At 38.8% G+C, this 17,106-nt stretch overlaps 1 protein-coding gene across 2 annotated transcripts; it reads right to left on the reverse strand.

Annotated features, from left to right (window-relative positions):
* Positions 1 to 2,018: 2,018 nt before the first annotated feature.
* Positions 2,019 to 16,864, reverse strand: NPM1 (nucleophosmin 1). Of its 2 annotated transcripts, XM_036241696.1 has the most exons (11): positions 16,693 to 16,864; positions 14,661 to 14,740; positions 14,044 to 14,163; positions 13,614 to 13,707; positions 13,193 to 13,299; positions 13,035 to 13,102; positions 9,522 to 9,579; positions 8,821 to 8,904; positions 7,798 to 7,899; positions 5,232 to 5,306; positions 2,019 to 2,391 (listed from the first exon to the last, which is right to left on the reverse strand). In XM_036241696.1, the coding sequence occupies exons 1-11, from the start codon at positions 16,748 to 16,750 to the stop codon at positions 2,353 to 2,355; spliced, it is 885 nt and encodes a 294-aa protein (XP_036097589.1). In that variant the 5' UTR covers positions 16,751 to 16,864; the 3' UTR covers positions 2,019 to 2,352. The 2 variants fall into 2 exon arrangements, with proteins under 2 accessions (XP_036097589.1, XP_036097590.1); XM_036241697.1 differs by lacking the exons at positions 2,019 to 2,391; positions 5,232 to 5,306 and adding an exon at positions 6,254 to 6,523.
* Between the last annotated feature and the right edge of the window lie 242 nt (positions 16,865 to 17,106).

Consider the following 17,106-nt stretch of genomic DNA (forward strand, 5'->3'; position numbering starts at 1 on the left):
GTGATCCTCAAACCTTTTTTCTTGAATAACAAGAACCCCACACCCTAGACAATGTTTATCGCCCCTTAAGCTGGCAGTTGTCAAAGCCACGGAATAGCTTCTGCAAGCCCCATAAACCTCATTCCACCAATACCCATTATTTGCCCGGTCCAGGTTAGACGGCCCTAAACTGCTCTCCCCAGATGGTCTTAGTAACCTGTTTTATTCTCCAGTTCAGGCTGAAGGTAACAGCTCTGTTGAGTGCCATGACCTAACCTTACAGGATTACGCCATCGAATGCAAAGCAGCTTCCTGCAGTCAGCACCAGGTGCACCTCTGCCCTCTGGGTGCTTCAATTTTCCCTTTGCTTTCGGATCGGATAATCCATAAAGACAGCTGAACAGTAACAGTATCAACAAGTATCACTCTCACCCAGACTGCAGTCTCTAAACACCATTCTAGAACCAGAGCTCCTTGGAGAAATGGATCATTCCAGGTCTGAGGAAGAGAATGAAGGTAAGACACTTGACATCAAAGACTACTGGAGTCTGTGACGCAGGAGCATGCTCAAAGGGGATTCCATAGGCCACAAAGATAAAGTACAATGGACTGAAGTACAAATACATTGAAGTCTGAATTCAGGATACTTAAACTCACGAGTTATTTTCAGAGTTTGCTAGGACGTGAATCCATCATTCTGAAAATTGGTAAAATAATAAAACATCAAAAATATTTTTCAAAGTTAGGTAAAAATGGAGGCAATAAAAGTGGAGATTTTAAAGAAAATGCCTGCAGAATAACGAATGGTATTTTGCTAAAGGCTAAACCATTAAGAAACATGTTCAGCACACTGGCTCAAGGGAAATACGGTTGATTCAATCAGCCAGCACTTAAAAAAGGCAAACTGCAGACCCACCTAAACCAAGTAGTATTCCTGGTGAATGGACTATAAATCCCCAAATTTGAGAATAAACCAGCTTTAATCAAAATTAATACTAGGGACAAAGGAAATTGTTTTTTTTCCTTATTGGTCTTAAGGAAACTTCAAAAATGTTTTGATTAAAAACAAAACTTTTAGGGTTTTTCATAATAGGTACCCGAATATTTGCTTTAGCAATTAAACCTATATTGACCTAAGTATGGCCAGTGTCACATTAACAGTTTGCACTGTGCAAAGGCAAGTCAGTTTTTAAAGGTATTTTCTAAGTCACAAGCTTGGTTGTTTCCTGATCACCACCATACTTAGTGGGCTGAGGTCGAAAAACTAGCACTATTAGTGACTGGTTGGCTTAGTGTTTTACTTGGGATTGTCCTATTAATTTAAAGTAGATGATCTTTTAAAGTATATAAACGTCGTTTAAAATACAGGTACTTTCCGGTGAAACCCTTTACTTTCTCCTACTCAGAGAGAAGCTTTAAGGACAGACGTCTTGGAGGGAACTGAATAATCAATGAGAAAAACCTTCAGCTTACAGGGTAGCAATGAATTTTATATAAAAAAATCAAGACATTTTCAGACATACAGAGACTCAGAAAACACTTCACCTATGTTATTAGAAAAGCATTAGAGAACATACCACAGCAAAACCAAAGCAAATAGGAACCTACTTCCCAACCACAGTGTAATTGGATCATGGGAAAACAGGTAAATTACCTTTCCTCCCAGGGATCTTTGGGGGAGAGGGGTAAAGGAAGGGGTGAGTTAAGAAAGTAGTTCCAGAAAGTCTTTTTGTTCTGGTTGAGAAAGGAGCTACAGGCTGTTTTAACATGCCAGGCTTCCTTTTGGGAGTGAAAGACTGCGATAAATGGATAGGAGGTCTGATGGAACATTTGGAAAACACATTACATGGCTATAATTAACTTATCAGGAGATAAGAAGGTATAAGCACTAAATCCTCACAATGAAAAATAGATTGGTTAACTGTAAGAAGCACAACAATTTGGAGGGGCTGGGCAGGGACTATTTCTCCTAGGATTTTAGGATACTATTCGACACTTAACTATGTACATTTATTTTTGACAAAGTATAAAGAGAATAAATAATAGAAACAGTGCTACTTTATTAAAATACTGAGTTTATTTCACATGTATATTTTTGTCTCCCCACCATTCCCATTTGTCTGACCACTACTACTACTATGTCCTATCATAACATTCCATACATACTTAAAACCAAGCAAAGGGTGGAGTTCCATCTTTAAAAACTAAACAGGCATTTCGGACAACACATTCTTGGCCATGGAACCTGGACAACATTTATCAGACACGGTAGGGAAAGTTCTCACTCTGCATTATAAAAAGGACGGCCAGAGATCAACTGTTACAGAAATGAAATAAGACGGAAAATTTTAACAAACTGTTTAAACTATTTTCTTAAAGAGACTTCCTCCACTGCCAGAGATCTTGAATAGCCTGGAAAAAAAGAAAAAAAAGAAAAAGAAATGTGGTTAAAGAACCACAGCACTTCACAGACAACCAATAAATTAAACCACGTCTCCTTGTACAGTTCAACATATCTATTTTTCATTTTACCACCAAAAAGGTTCACTCTAGATAATTAAGAATTTCAAAAAAATCACTACTCAGACATAATTTCCAATACAATTCACACATAAATTCATGTGACTCTGTAAGCAAAACAAATTATAATATACATTTAGCAGCTCAGACATCTTTAGTTAAGGCAATCAAGAGTAAGGGCGGAGACCAGTTGGGCCTCAATGTCACATGCTTTAAGGCTGCCAGGTTTATCAAAAAATGCACAACACAGTTAAATATATGTATTTCTAAGCCTATGCATATGTACATGGACACACACTAAAATATTTTGTTTATTTGAAATTACATCTTTTCCTTTGTATTTCCCTAAGGATAAGGGATCAACAGTTTCTTGTACACAAATTGCTTATAAAACTCCTTCCAGTGTGTTCTTTACATTGTGACATGGTTCTTACAGTGGGCACACCCAAATCATTTCATTTTGAACCATGAACATTCATTAATGAGAACTTGCTCAGCACTGACATGAGTTACCATATTGAAAATGTTCTGCCTTAGTAACTAAAGACTTGCTCTTAACTGGTTCAAGAACTTAACATCTTCATCTTTCATGACCTAACTTGCTTTTCCATTCTTAAAATCTCCTAATTACTCAAAAATGTTGTCTACGGACAAAAAAAATGTATCACTACCAATTTTAAGTCCTTCAATGTAGATTCTACAGGGTGGGGCAAAAGTAGGCTTACAGTTATAAGTATACAAAACAGTCTGTGTTATTATTAATTATAATTACTGCAAACCTACTTTTGCCCTACTCTGTATTTGTTCTCATGCTGATATTCAGTAATATCCATGTGAAAAATCAAATTCTTCAAGCGATAAAACTCTGTTTCAAATGAGTCATGGTAAATACAGTATTATCTACTTTAAGTCGGCATTTCTTTTTCTATTCATAAACAATGTTCTCTTTTTAAAGAAGTCTTGATGTTTTTGTCAACACTTTAAATGATGCAACAAGTCTTTTAAAGCAATGGAGTACCTCCAATGAGTGTGCTCATCTTAAAAATGCTGAAAAGAACATTTCATGACACACCAAAGTGAAAAGAAACATCAGGTGCTGCTTGACCAGCCTAATTGCATGTACAGCATGAGCAGGACAGCAAACACACTCTACAGAATCATTTCATGCTTTTGAATTAAGTGTTTGCACCTTTACACATTCACCAAAATTTCTATCTGTAGTCTATTTTTTTCAACTCTTAATTCAAGAGTTTCTGTAAAAATCTGCTATTTTCTCATGGCCATCTGGAAGGCATTTTACTAGCCAAATCCTCATAAGCAACACTTTTTCACAAGAAAAACTGCACAAGCAATGGGAAAATTTTTATAGTGATTACTTGCATCTGTAGCCGTGCCATAAAAACGTGAGACATTTAGTTTTGATAATCTCTGTAGTAGTAAATGGAGCTATTACATTCTTTACTATTGCCGAAATTTCATCCTGGCACTTAAAAATATACTTTCAGTTTTGGAGTCAGAAAATACTTGTTAGCAGTAAGCTCAGTGATTTCAGCTGCAAGACTGGTGTTACACTGTGTGGAAGGCCCTTCTAACTTTATTACTTTTGTATTCACCTGAATTGTTCATCAAAAATTTGCTACTTCCCTTGATACAGGTTGAAGAAATCTTAGATCTCTTATGCTTACCTGTTAGTATATGCTGGTTTATCTCAGACTTTCCACCATTTTCAACATTGAATTAACAATCATATACCGCAGTTTCAAATTGTTTGTTAATCAATGTCAACTATTCAGAAAATTCACAGAATTTACAACTGCATTTTGGGGTTGGAATATATATATACACACAGTAACAACCAAAAGAATAAGAAAGATCGAACTTGATCATTTCACAGCCACTGAGTCAATCAACACTGAACTCACAATTAACCATCAAGTGTTGAACCACTGAAAGGGTTTCAAACCTGAGAAACAGTGTTGCCATTTATGTGATTTAAATACTAAACACTGTGGCAGAAAAATAGTTCTAATTGACAAATTTATTTCTTTATTGGAAAAAGCTGAAGAGCCTTGGGGAGCCCTGATGGAAACAAACCTCAGGATATGTCTGGCATATACATGACGCCTAGCAACGCCCTTTGTAACTGCTTTTACATTTTCCTTTACAACCTGCGTCAACCACAGTAAACAAGGCAATAAAAATTAATGCATAATTTTCTATTAACAAAATACCTTCAAGTGTAAGAAATAGAAAGCCTAAGAGTTGACTCAAGCTAAAATATTGAGCATTAACTACAATTTGGTTTCTTGCTTCCAGATTTTACACTTTAGGTTCATTCCAGTAAAATGTGCTTCCCATAGATCTATGGAGAAAATTGTCCTCCTCTGCCAAACTCACAGGAGAGCTAAAGACCAGACTGCCCAAGCAGCCAAATGGAGCAGCACAGAAAACCACAGCTCATTTCCTTAGCCAACACAGTACCAAAAGTAAAACTGAGTTCAGTAACCAAGAGATAATTTACCAACTATATAAAAACTGGGGAAAATATACTAAAAAGTTATCTTTTCAATCTCTGCCAACTAAATTCTTAAGTGTTTCCATGTATTTAATCTAAAGTATTGTCTGTGGTTAGGAACCTTTTAAAAGAAGCCAACACTTAGAGAGACTAAAAGAATCATAATAAATCACAAAAAAAATTTGGATTAGGCCATGTCTTAAGAAAACTCAATTACCTCCAGGTCAGTCATCCGGAAGCAATTCTTCACATAATTGATGAACTTGGCTTCCACTTTGGGAAGAGAACCACCCTATTGAGACAAAAGCATTATTAAGGTAAGTATATAAACACTAGTTGTGGGTTATTATGAAATTCCTCATATTTGCATACTATTATTACATGGATCATCAGTTCATTCTTTGTCCCTTCAATTCTTTAAAAATATTTAATACGTCTTTTTTAGGCCCAGAAAGACCTATTGAGCAACTGTTACACTTAGGTCTTCATTGCATTCCCACAGACAGGGTTTATCAATTTCAAATTCTCCCCAGCCTTTTCATAAATACAAAGTATAAGCCAAAGATTCATAAATACAAAGATTTTCATAAATACAAAGATTCTTCAGGCCCTCTAATGTCAACTTCACTGCCTGCTATATTATCTAACAAGTCAGTTTTATCACCACCCTCATCCAAACACAAAACAAAATGCAACATCCCTTTTGAGTACCGTATACACAAGCCACCAAAACTATTAAAAGATCACTTTAACACATACTAAGAACCTAGGCCCAACACAATACTAACCTGAGAGTCAATTCAGGGAGTATATGAATGAAGAAAAAAAATTAATGTTACTACATTTTACTAATATCTAACTAAAGCTTGGCATTCCTTTCAATTATGGACATAAGGAAGAAACTGTAATACTAGCACCAAATTCTTTTCTAAACATTACAATTATCAAACACTTATATTTGTTACTACTTTGGAATTATTTAATGTGCTAAGTATATCACTTTTGTTTCCCATTTCGATCTTTCCCTTTAACTTGAATCTTTTAATGCATTTTAAAAAGGTCAAGAAGGCTTCAAGAATGCCAAAGGGACCATGGCATGAAACAGGAAAGGGATCAGGTATATGGCATATGATACTTATTGCCTCTATCACCCAGAAAATGAACCTCACTATAATTTCCAATTTTTAAATTATTGTCACATACATTCTTATTTGATTCATTCAAATATTTATTGAGCAGCTAGGGAGGTACAAAGGTGTTTAAAACATGGTAAAGAGTTGAGATAAATGAACACGTAGAAAGAAAAGTTCACTGAATCGCAGCAGTCAAGAAAGCGCTTTAGGAGATTAAGAGTGAGTGGTCAATCAGGAAAGGGGATTGAGATTAAAATAGAAGACTTCAGTCTGGATTGTTGATGATACTCAGTATGGACTATATTTGTTTCTCCTTTTCCTCTTTCCCCATCTTTGGGCTTAATTTACCAGTAGTGCCCAGGGTTGTTCAATGCGCCTGCAATTAAACCAAGGAGATAGGACCATATTAAAATGCGGGGGAGGGGTATCTAAAAGGTCATTTTAGCACTGTATGCAAGGGAAAAAATAAAGCAGCGATATGAGGAAGGCAAAAAGTTTCACAGTAGTACAAAAGCAAAATCAAGAAATACATTCTGGTTCTAAAATGTTATTTTCCCAATAGACTCGACTTATCACTACACAAGGAAAGACCCTACTGAAGACACGCGGAGCCCAGGGAGTACAGGAACACACGGGGAAAGGAGTCGGCGACTTTCCTCACCACCCCACAATCACTCTCAATGACTGCGGTCAAAAGTAGTATTATTTAGCCCTGGCTGGTTTGGCTCAGTGGTTAGAGCATCGGCCTGCGGTCCGGAGAGACCCGGGTTCGGTTCTCGCTAAGGGCATGTAACTCGGTTGCAGTTTGTCCCCGGCCCTGGTTGGTCGTGCAGGTGGCAGCCACTTGATGTGTCCCTTCACATCGATGTTTCTCTCTCTCTCTCTCTCTTCCTCTCTCTCCCTCCCACTCTATCTGTGCAAAAAATGGAAAAAAAGTGTTCTCGGGTGAGGATAAAAAAAAAAAAGTTGTAGCATTTATAGAATTGAAGCTTCTTTCAAATGTGTTTCACATATTTAAACCAATTATTCCATACTGTCTAAGTCCAGAGTTAAATTTAGGGGTCCCTGGTCGAGCAGAATGAGAGCTAATCTTCTCACATTCCCACTATTTAAGACCAAAAAAAGGACATTAAATAATAGTCACTAAAAAATTCAAGATATAACCAAATGTATTGATTGGTGACATCTTGGTGTATAAGGTAAATAGGAATGACTCAATCTGTTGGAAAATGTTTTTGGCTAGTCAATCCTGGGTATTTTTTTTTTCACCACAACACCATGCAGCCAAAGACTGTCTCTATACTTTTCCAGTTGTTTCAATTTTGTAAGACACATACGCCCTCTGCTGGTTCTGTAGCACCTTACCACCAAAAGATCAGGCAAAAGTCAGAATGCATCTTAAAACCAACTTACTTGTTTTATAAAGTATATGTAACTTCAAACATGCATGCAAACAAACAAAAACACACCACCAGTGATTATAAATGAATGTAACCAGTAATCCATTTCTGAAAAAATTTCACCCCCAAAGAAGCAAGTACATTCAGGATAAAAAATGAGGAACAGTGCTGTTCCAAATCCCAAGAAAGGTCTAATTTGAGAGAGTGGCAAATACACCTGGTCTGGTTCCTTAAGCATAATTTTACTCACCTTTTCTATACTTGCTTGCATTTTTGCTTTAATGTCTTCTACAGAACTAGGTCCCTTCGGTGTTTTAGGAGATTTTTCCTGTTTTTTGAAGGATTCTTGACCCTGGAAAAAAATGTTAAATTCCAAAAGGTTTTAAGATACAGCTCTTAAGACTCAGCCTACCTAGATGTTCTCAGTCAAGTTATTGTAAAAAAACTAGTCAAAAACCAGAGTTAAGTTGCTATTACAAATGAATGCATGTCTGAACAATTTTCTGTTTTTAAGCCATTCCTTGGAGCCACATTTATATTCAAACACCAGGTTCAGTTCTACACTTGAAGGATACCATCTAAAATGAAACCAGAAGACCCCTAAGAATACAGGAAGAAAGTCAATGCAGTTTGATGCCTGGGGCCCATCCCAGAGCATTTAAATAACCTCTCAGCCCAGGTATTGAAGTTCTTTTAAGCTCCTTACTTGATTTTAATATGCAGCCAGGGTTGAGAAACTACACTATGCAATAAATTTACCTTTCAACAAGCAAGATCCCTCACACAGGAGACAACTTAATGTTATAACAAAAGTATTTCCGCCCTGGCCAGTTTGGCTCAGCGGTTAAGAGCGTTGGCCTGCGGTCTGGAGAGACCCGGGTTCGGTTCCCGCTAAGGGCGCGTACTTTGGTTGCAGTCTGTCCCCGGCCCTGGTCGGTCATGTGGGTGGCGGCCACTCGATGTGTCCCTTTCACGTCGATGTTTCTCTCTCCCTCTCTCCCTCCCACTCTATCTGTGCAAAGATTGCAAAAATGTCCTCGGGTGAGGATAAAAAAAAAAAAAGTATTTCCTGTTGGCTTTCTCCCGAACTAGAAAGCAAGCAACTATACATGTATGACGACTATTAACAAGCACATTTGGCTCTTCAAAGACAATAATTATAGCTGCTCTCCAAAGGCTGATCAATTTTCAGACAGTCTAGATTCTTTCAATAGTGAAACTTTAATTTTTCTAACTAGTTCATTGAAGCCTGTATTTGTATGTTGCCACTTACTTTTGATCTTGGTGTTGATGGTTTTGAGTCTTTTCCATTCTGGTTTGATTTTTGTGCATTTTTGCCTGGAGTATCTCGTATAGACTGTTAATTAAAAGTTAACCATAATCAATGCATACACACATACATAAAACTGCCCCAAACCATGTAAGAAAAGCAGCAGTTAGGCTAAGATGAAACAATCATTTTGACATAAAGTTGTAAAAGGGCTAACAAAGAGGGAGAAAGCGACCTGGCCGGTTTGGCTCAGCGGTTAGAGCGTCGGCCTGCGGTCCGGAGAGACCCGGGTTCGGTTCCCGCTAAGGGCATGTACCTTGGTTGCAGTTTGTCCCTGGCCCTGGTTGGTCGTGCGGGTGGCAGCCACTCGATGTGTCCCTTTCACATCGATGTTTCTCACTCTCTCTCTTCCTCTCTCTCCCTCCCACTCTATCTGAACAAAAGAACAGAAAAATGTCCTCGGGTGGGGATAAAAAAGAAGGAAAAAAAAAAGAGGGAGAAAGCCACATGAATAAAGAAAATAAGTCTCTTCCCACTATTAAAGTTTTCAGGACAGCCCTACTCAGGACCAATTTTAAGTATGAGACCATCATTTCATCCTAAAGCCAACTTTCATTCACTACAAAACAAGTTAATAGCACTAAAAATTTTCCATCATTTTCTATTAGCTATTTCAATCTTATAGTATTGTATATCCTACTTACTTTCTTTACTGGAGCTTTTTCTTCGGCTTCCTCATCGTCAAAATCATCATCATCATCACTACAAATGAAATAAGTAACTATTACTAATTCAATGCACTCAGAAACATAAAAAGCCTACCTAGAAATTGGTTGAATCTACATTAAGTCAATTAAGACACTAGGAACTTCAAAACTTTGCCCTGGCCAGGTGGCTCAGTTGGTTGGGTGCTGTCCCATGCACCAAGGGGTTGCTGGTTCAATTCCCGGTCAGAGCACATGCCTGAGTTTTGGGCTCGATCACTGGTAGGGGGTGTGTAGGAGACAGCCGATCGATGATCCTCTCTCTCCTTTCCCCTCTCTAAAAATCACTAAAAATATTTTTTAAAGTAAGAACTTTCAAACTTTGGAGGGCTGACAGAGTCAAAAACAGGATCTTCAAGAGACATATACACATTCATGTTCACTGCACAATTATTCACAATTGCCAAGAGGTGGAAGCAACCCAATGTCCCCCAATGGCTAAATGAATATAGAAAATGTCACATGTATATGTAACATAATAGTCGGTCATAAAGGAAAGCCTGTCATACGCTACACATGAATGAACCTTGAGGGCATCATACTAAGTGAAACAACACAATCACAAAAAAGACAAATACTGTATAATTCAACTTATATAAGTTATCTAGAGTAATCAAACTCTTTATAGAAACTGAAAGTACATTGGTGGTTGCCAATGGCTGGGGAGAAGTGGAAATGAAGAGTTTTTGTTCAATGGGCATATTTTCAGTACTACTAGATGAAAAGAGTTTGAGATCTGTTAAATAATGTAAATATGGTTAATAGTACTGAACTATACACTTAAAAAAAATGGTCACAATGGTAAATGTTATTTTTTTTTTACAACTAAAAAAGTAAAAATAAAAAAACTTAAAAAACACCCATGGATCATAGATATAATATTGTTAAGGCAGCAACTCCCTCCAAATTAGATGCAATGCAATCCCTAAAAGAACTCCATCTGGTCTCCATAATCATTCCTTAAATTCATTACCAAAATTCAAGGAACCCAAAGGAGCCCAAAAATGTTGAAAAAGAACAAAGTTAAAGGGCTCACACTTCAACTACAAAGCAACAGAAATCAACAGTGTTTTACTAGCATTAACGATAGACACACATCAAGAGAATTAAACTGAAGAGTCCAGAAACACACCCATATATAGGGTAGGGCAAAAATGGGTTTATAGTTGTTTGTATGGAAAATAATACAATTGATAAAAATAATATAAGAACAAACTGCGTTTTGTGCACTCACAACTGTAAACCCACCTTTGCCCCACCCTGTATTTATAGTAATTATTTTCAAAAATAGTGCCAAGACCATTCAAAGGGGAAAGAAGTCTAACAACTGGTGTAACAATTTGACATCCACATGTATAAGAATGAACTTGGAGCAAAGATCTAAATCTAAGAGCTAAACCTATACAACTTTTAGAAGACTTGGCAATAGTTTCTTGAGTATGACACCAATAACATAAGCAACCAAAGAAACTGGACTTCATGAAAGTTAAAAACTGCAAAGGACACGATCGAGAGACTGAAAGAACCACCACAGAATGGGAGAAGATATTCACTTTTCTAATAACGGATTTGCTTCTGAAATATGCAAAATATTCTTACAACTCAATATAAAGGAAAGTTCTGGTAAATGTTACAGCATTGGTGAATCTTAAAATTGGGGCAAGAGAAAGAAACTAGTCACAACAGAGTACATATTATAGGATTCCTTTTATATGAAATATCCAATAGGCAAATCTATACAAATCACTGGAGAAGTCCATGGAAATATGTATTAGCAAAGAATGGAACTGGGTCAGGTTTTCATTACTTCACAAATTATATACCGGTCAACACGTTTCTTTTCCACACTACATAGTCTCTAAATATAAAAGAGGAGATATTTCACTAAAGTGCAGCCAAAACACCCATCTTTCCAAGAGGACAATTTGCTGTGCTCACTACAAAGCAAGTAACCAGTATACAATAAAGCTGCATATAAATTTAGGTTTTTTTCCCTTTATTGATTTTTCTTAGGGAGAGATATAAACATCGATGAGAGAGAACATCTACTGGCTGCCTCCTGCATGCCCCCACTGAGCATGTGCCCTGACCGGAAATTGAACCAGCCATCTCTTGGTGCATGGGTTGATGCTCAACCACCGAGCTACAACAGCTGGGCTGATAAGTTTTAATGTACTAAGTGGTCTTCAGCTTTTCTTGCTTACATCAATAGCAGGTAACTAACCCTAAACCATACCTTTCCACCCTCAAAAGAGAACCTATCAATTTCTCTTTTATCATTTGGGTTCCAAGTCTTCTTAGGACTATTGCTTACAATTTCCACTTAACTGTTTCAACTAATAAACCTCAAGATATCTCTACATTTTCATTGCCACCTAAACTAGTAGAATTTTCTAAGACTTGTTATCCTCAAGTTATCCATTAACCGTCCCTCCCTATGCATATATATCTGACTACCCTTTTCTTAAAGACTTACTGATTTGAACCTTAGTAACACCTCCTCCTCTTTTCCCACATTAACTTAGACACCTCAGAGAATACACCAGAGTTGACCATTATTTAATGCATGCTCTCTCAGATTCTTTCTTAGATTCTATTGAAATGTTTTCAATAAATGTATACAGACCAAGTAGGAAACCCAAGGACAAAGCTGACGGGCAATCGAGTTACTGATGTTGCATACAAAAACGATCATGAGTAGCATTTTTTAAATTCTCACCAGGGGATATTTTTTTTAAAACTAATTTTAGAGAGGAAGGGAGAGCAAGAAACACTGATCAGTTGCCTTCTGTACACGCCCCAACTGGGGAAACAAACCCGAAACCCTTTGGTGCACGGGATGACATTCCGACTGAGCCACCTGGCCAGGACATGAGTAGCTTTTTATTCCCTAGTGTGCACGTAAATATTTACCATAGCCTGACGCAGGTTAATAAACACATCAAATATTGTTTCCAATCATATTTTAAATTCTCCATGAAAATCTTATTCTCTTTGAGAATCTAATTTTCTCAGTAAGAACCAGAGAACCATGAGTCAAAAATCTTTGGGGGTTGAGGATCCCTAAGTGACAACTTACAAAATGAATGTACCTAGAACTATTCAGATTCTTTACACCCAATCCATTTATCATGAACTGTTTAGCACAAAATACACCAGACCTGTTTGTGTATAGTATAATGTGTCCACTACAATCTTCCTCAGAAAAAAGGTACGTAGTCAAACACATTGGGTAAATCCTTCTGACAATCTGCAGTGAATTGCAAGCACTATAATGGCTCCTAGTTCCAATAGTATCCTTTAATTCAGCTCATTTAACCCAAACTGACAACCACTGACCATTTATCCTTTATTTAATTAATGTTATTACCCAATTCCACAGGAAGATTTTGGAAAATAATTTTCTTAAAATCCCCCCATACAACCATGTCAAGTTTCTATGTCCATACTTACTCATCATCATCATCATCGTCGTCATCATCATCATCCTCATCTTCATCAGCAGCAAGTTTTACTTTTTTCTTTAAAAAAAAAAACACACAAAAAACTTCATGAGCAAGTGCCCAAACCAAAGGCCAGAATAAGGGATCTGCAGTAAGTTACATTTGTACCTGTGGAACCTTGCTCCCGCTTCCAGGGGCAGAACGCTTTCCTGACATGCTTAGGAGTTTCACATCCTCCTCCTCCTCATCTTCTGACTCTGCATCTTCCTCCACAGCTAAAATAAAATTCTCTATTAGCCACTACTAAAACTCAACTGAGAAGCAAGAACTCAGGAAAAAAAGGGCATTAATATACAGTCATAAGTATTTAAAAAAACAGATCCTACCACAAAAAAATACCAAGAAACAATTTTTTAAAAAAAGGAACCATGGGGTTTAACACCCATTGGTGTTAAATGCAGAATACCAGCCATAAATCACTAATATAATTTACTAGATTCTCATTCAAACATACTATACTGGTAGTAGCCCAATAGAAACAAAGTAACTGCATAAAAAATAAACAGCATGCCAAGTAAAAATAACATACCCACTAAGTGCTGTCCACTAATATGCACAGGCCCTGAACCACACTTCAACCGTAAGACCACAGGTGGTGTTATTTCAAAGCCACCAAGGGAAACCTAAAAAGAAGATTTGAAATCATTAAATATTGTTAAATAAAGGCTAAATGTTTAGTGGAAAACCTGTTCTTAACAAAATGTTTGTGTTAACAGTCACGACAGGCAAAGCCATAAACTAAACGAACAAACCAATGAATCCCTTTTTCCCACCGGACACACAAGAGCAACCACCACATTCAAGTGTTCATCCTTCAACCCCGCAGCAACAGATGATGAAGCTGTGACCACCAGAACCAAACTAAATTCCCCTATCTTCCTGATGTGACCCAAATGACACCTACTTTACTACAACAGAATTAGACCTGGACATAAAACCCAAAATGTAAGTTCCCTTACCGTGGGCTGTACAGACATTTTCAGAGTTGCCAGTGTTACTTTAATTGGACTGCCTTCATAATTCATTGCCTCTGCTTCAACAATGTGCAGTTCATCCTTTGCACCAGCCCCTAAACTGACCTGTAAACAGAAAAATAGTACGTATAAGTTTCTGCTATTTTACAATTCCCCCTAAAGTTCTTATGCTAAAAAAAGTTTTTTAAGCTTTTCACTATTACCACTGATGGAAAACTAATGTGTGCACAATGCTGTCTTCAAGTTTTATGGGACCATGACAACCAGTTTCTCATATTCAGTATATTTGAACAAATACACAAAAATGCATTTGATGACAGTCATACATGTCATCACCTATCCACAGTATGATCACCTAACATTTATCACTACCCTGAAAGACTTTATAAGGAAGGTTAAGGATATAAACATGAAAAGTTGAACAGTAGTGTAACTGGACTTTTACATGATTACCAATGTAGTAAAGATGCCAAGTTTTGTATCACAGGTATAAATAATACTCAGTTGTAAAAATACTATCATAAAAAATAAGTATTAAGCCACATAAATAAGAACTAAGGCTGAAATCAAGAAAGGTTAAGTAATTTATTTTTAATAAGTACCGTTCGTAAAGATAATTGGTGCTCATTTTCATCATTATCCACCTTAAAGTGATAATCTTTGTCGGCCTTTAGTTCACAACCTGTAAATGAAGAAAAAAGCAATTATAACAGGGAGAAAGCATAATAATGAAACTTTGGTGTGGGTAACCAAACAGGTAACAATTAACTTGTGAACTAATTTTCTACTATTCTACCTATCTTCCTATGATTTCTTGAACACAAATGTCTATAAACAATCAAGTAACATTCACACAGCCCTTCAATTGCACTTTCCCATTATGCTATTTCATTCCCCACTACACCAGTATTACTATTCTCAGGTAGAAACAGGCTCAAAGATTTAGTAAATGAACAAAAACAAGTAACTGAAACCAAACCTAATGCACAGTGTTGATAAAATCCCAATATCAAAAATAGCCGAATAATCCACTTAAGCTCCCAAGAAAAGCAACTAATTTACAAGTGAGAATGAGTACACAAACACCTACATGAACAGCTTGTATTCATAACAGAAATGATGTATATTAAATTATGTTCAGAAATTATGTTTAAGGCAAGAATGGACAAATCTTAGGGAGTATTTCCAATTGAAAGGGTTAACAAAAATAATCTCGATATAAATTATCAGAAACACCAGCCAGTCAAAATGGCTAGAAGTAAGCTTTAATGTACAGTCCCTATTCCATTAATAACCAATTGTTTTAAATACCATCAGAGTAAAAATTTAATTTAAATGATTCCATCTAATTGCCATCTTATAGTTACTGGTATATAAATGTTTACGTTTTGTTGCTCAATTAACAAACCTCGGCATAGTATAGGAAAAAACAAAATAAACGCGGGGCAGAATTTGCAGTTACTTAAAGCCTGACTGACACAAAGAAAAGGCTTCGACAATTAAGTTTACTGAAAACCAAATCTGGTCTCTCCTTACGGTGGTATATACTGGGTCCTGGGAGAGGGACCCCAAAGCTTTGGCATAGCGTTACAACAGTACCAGGTCTTACTGACCCAAGTTCAACCTTAACACATTTCTCATCTTCAAAAATAAAAAGCTGTTTGCAAGATGCCGCACATATGGAGCCCTCCCCTCCAAAAAAAAAAAATAAGTCACTTATAATGCACCAGCTCTGGAGGCAAGGATCATGGTTTAGATCTGATCTCTATTCACCTACGAGTACAACCTTCGTTAAGTTGTCAGAGCATCACATCACCATCATCATCTCCCACCTCCCGCGGTGCAGAGTGGAAAAAGGGCTCCATAAATGAGGGCTGCCTTCAGAGATGTTAAGCCCTAAACAAAGGCCTTCACAATCCTGGTGCTACCAGTCACTTCACCTAACATTTCCCGCCCAATAGCCCCAATGAAGCCTCAGGATCTCAGGTTCGGGGGGTGACAAGACACAGTGAGCCCCGGATGTAGCGCCCACACCCCCTCCTCCCCCCAACCACGTGGCAACCACGTGCTCCCAGGGCTTGCGGCCTCCTCACGCCGGCCGCGCCTCCCCACCCCCTGGAACCCGCCGAGGCACTGGGGCTGTCTGGGCCCTCCAACTCCGGAGGCCTGGAGGACAAACGCCAGGCTCTGTCCATCCTTCCTCCAGAACCAGCCTACACGACCTCCTGCACCACCACGGGGCCCAGCAGTGAAGACAGTGGCCGAGAATCAAAAGCCCAAGAAATCACACACCCCTCGGAAGAAATAATGCCCAAGCTGTATCGTGTGCCCCGGACAACGCCGAACCCTGAGCCAGTCGGCTCCCAGCGATCCTCGGATTCTGGGTTGGGGACCGCTCACGCCCCAGGCTCCAGGCCGCCCCTCCTTCCCATCCCTTAGTGCCGCCGGCTCTTCCCTCCTGGTTCTCCATCCCTTAGGCTGCAAGGCCCCGGCACCTCGCTTCCCACTCGCTCAGGCCTCCAGCCTGCCTCGCTTTCTTCCACAGTCCAGGCCTCAGCCGTATTCCCGCCCCCCTCCCCCCGCCTCAAAGCCACCAGGCCCTGCTCGGCCTCGCTCCAACCCCCCAGAAGTTACCGAAAAGATAGTTCTGGGGCCTCAGAGGGCTCATGTCCATGTCCATTGAATCTTCCATGGGGTGGTAGCACGCACTTAGGTGAGAGAAGGCGGACGGAGATAAACGACTTGTGTCCCGCAGCACAGACGCGCAGCACGGAATCGCACCAGGGAAAGGACGCGGGCTCCCTGCGTACATATATAGCACCTGAAAATCTCGCGAGAACTCCCGAAGTCCCGTCGCCGCGCGCGTGCTCGGGAGTCCTTCTTCCCGCACAGCAGCTTTCCCGCGCAAGCGCTCTTCAACCCCAATCCTTCCTTCCTCGCCCCCCACCTCCTTCAGGTACTTCCCGGACTCCCACCGAGCGCGCGCACTCGTGCGCGGGTCCCACCCCTCCGCCGCCGCCGCCGCTGGTGCGCACGCGTGCTTCCCGC

Source organism: Molossus molossus, unplaced genomic scaffold, assembly GCF_014108415.1.
Source record: "Molossus molossus isolate mMolMol1 unplaced genomic scaffold, mMolMol1.p scaffold_m16_p_4, whole genome shotgun sequence".
NCBI lineage: Eukaryota > Metazoa > Chordata > Mammalia > Chiroptera > Molossidae > Molossus > Molossus molossus.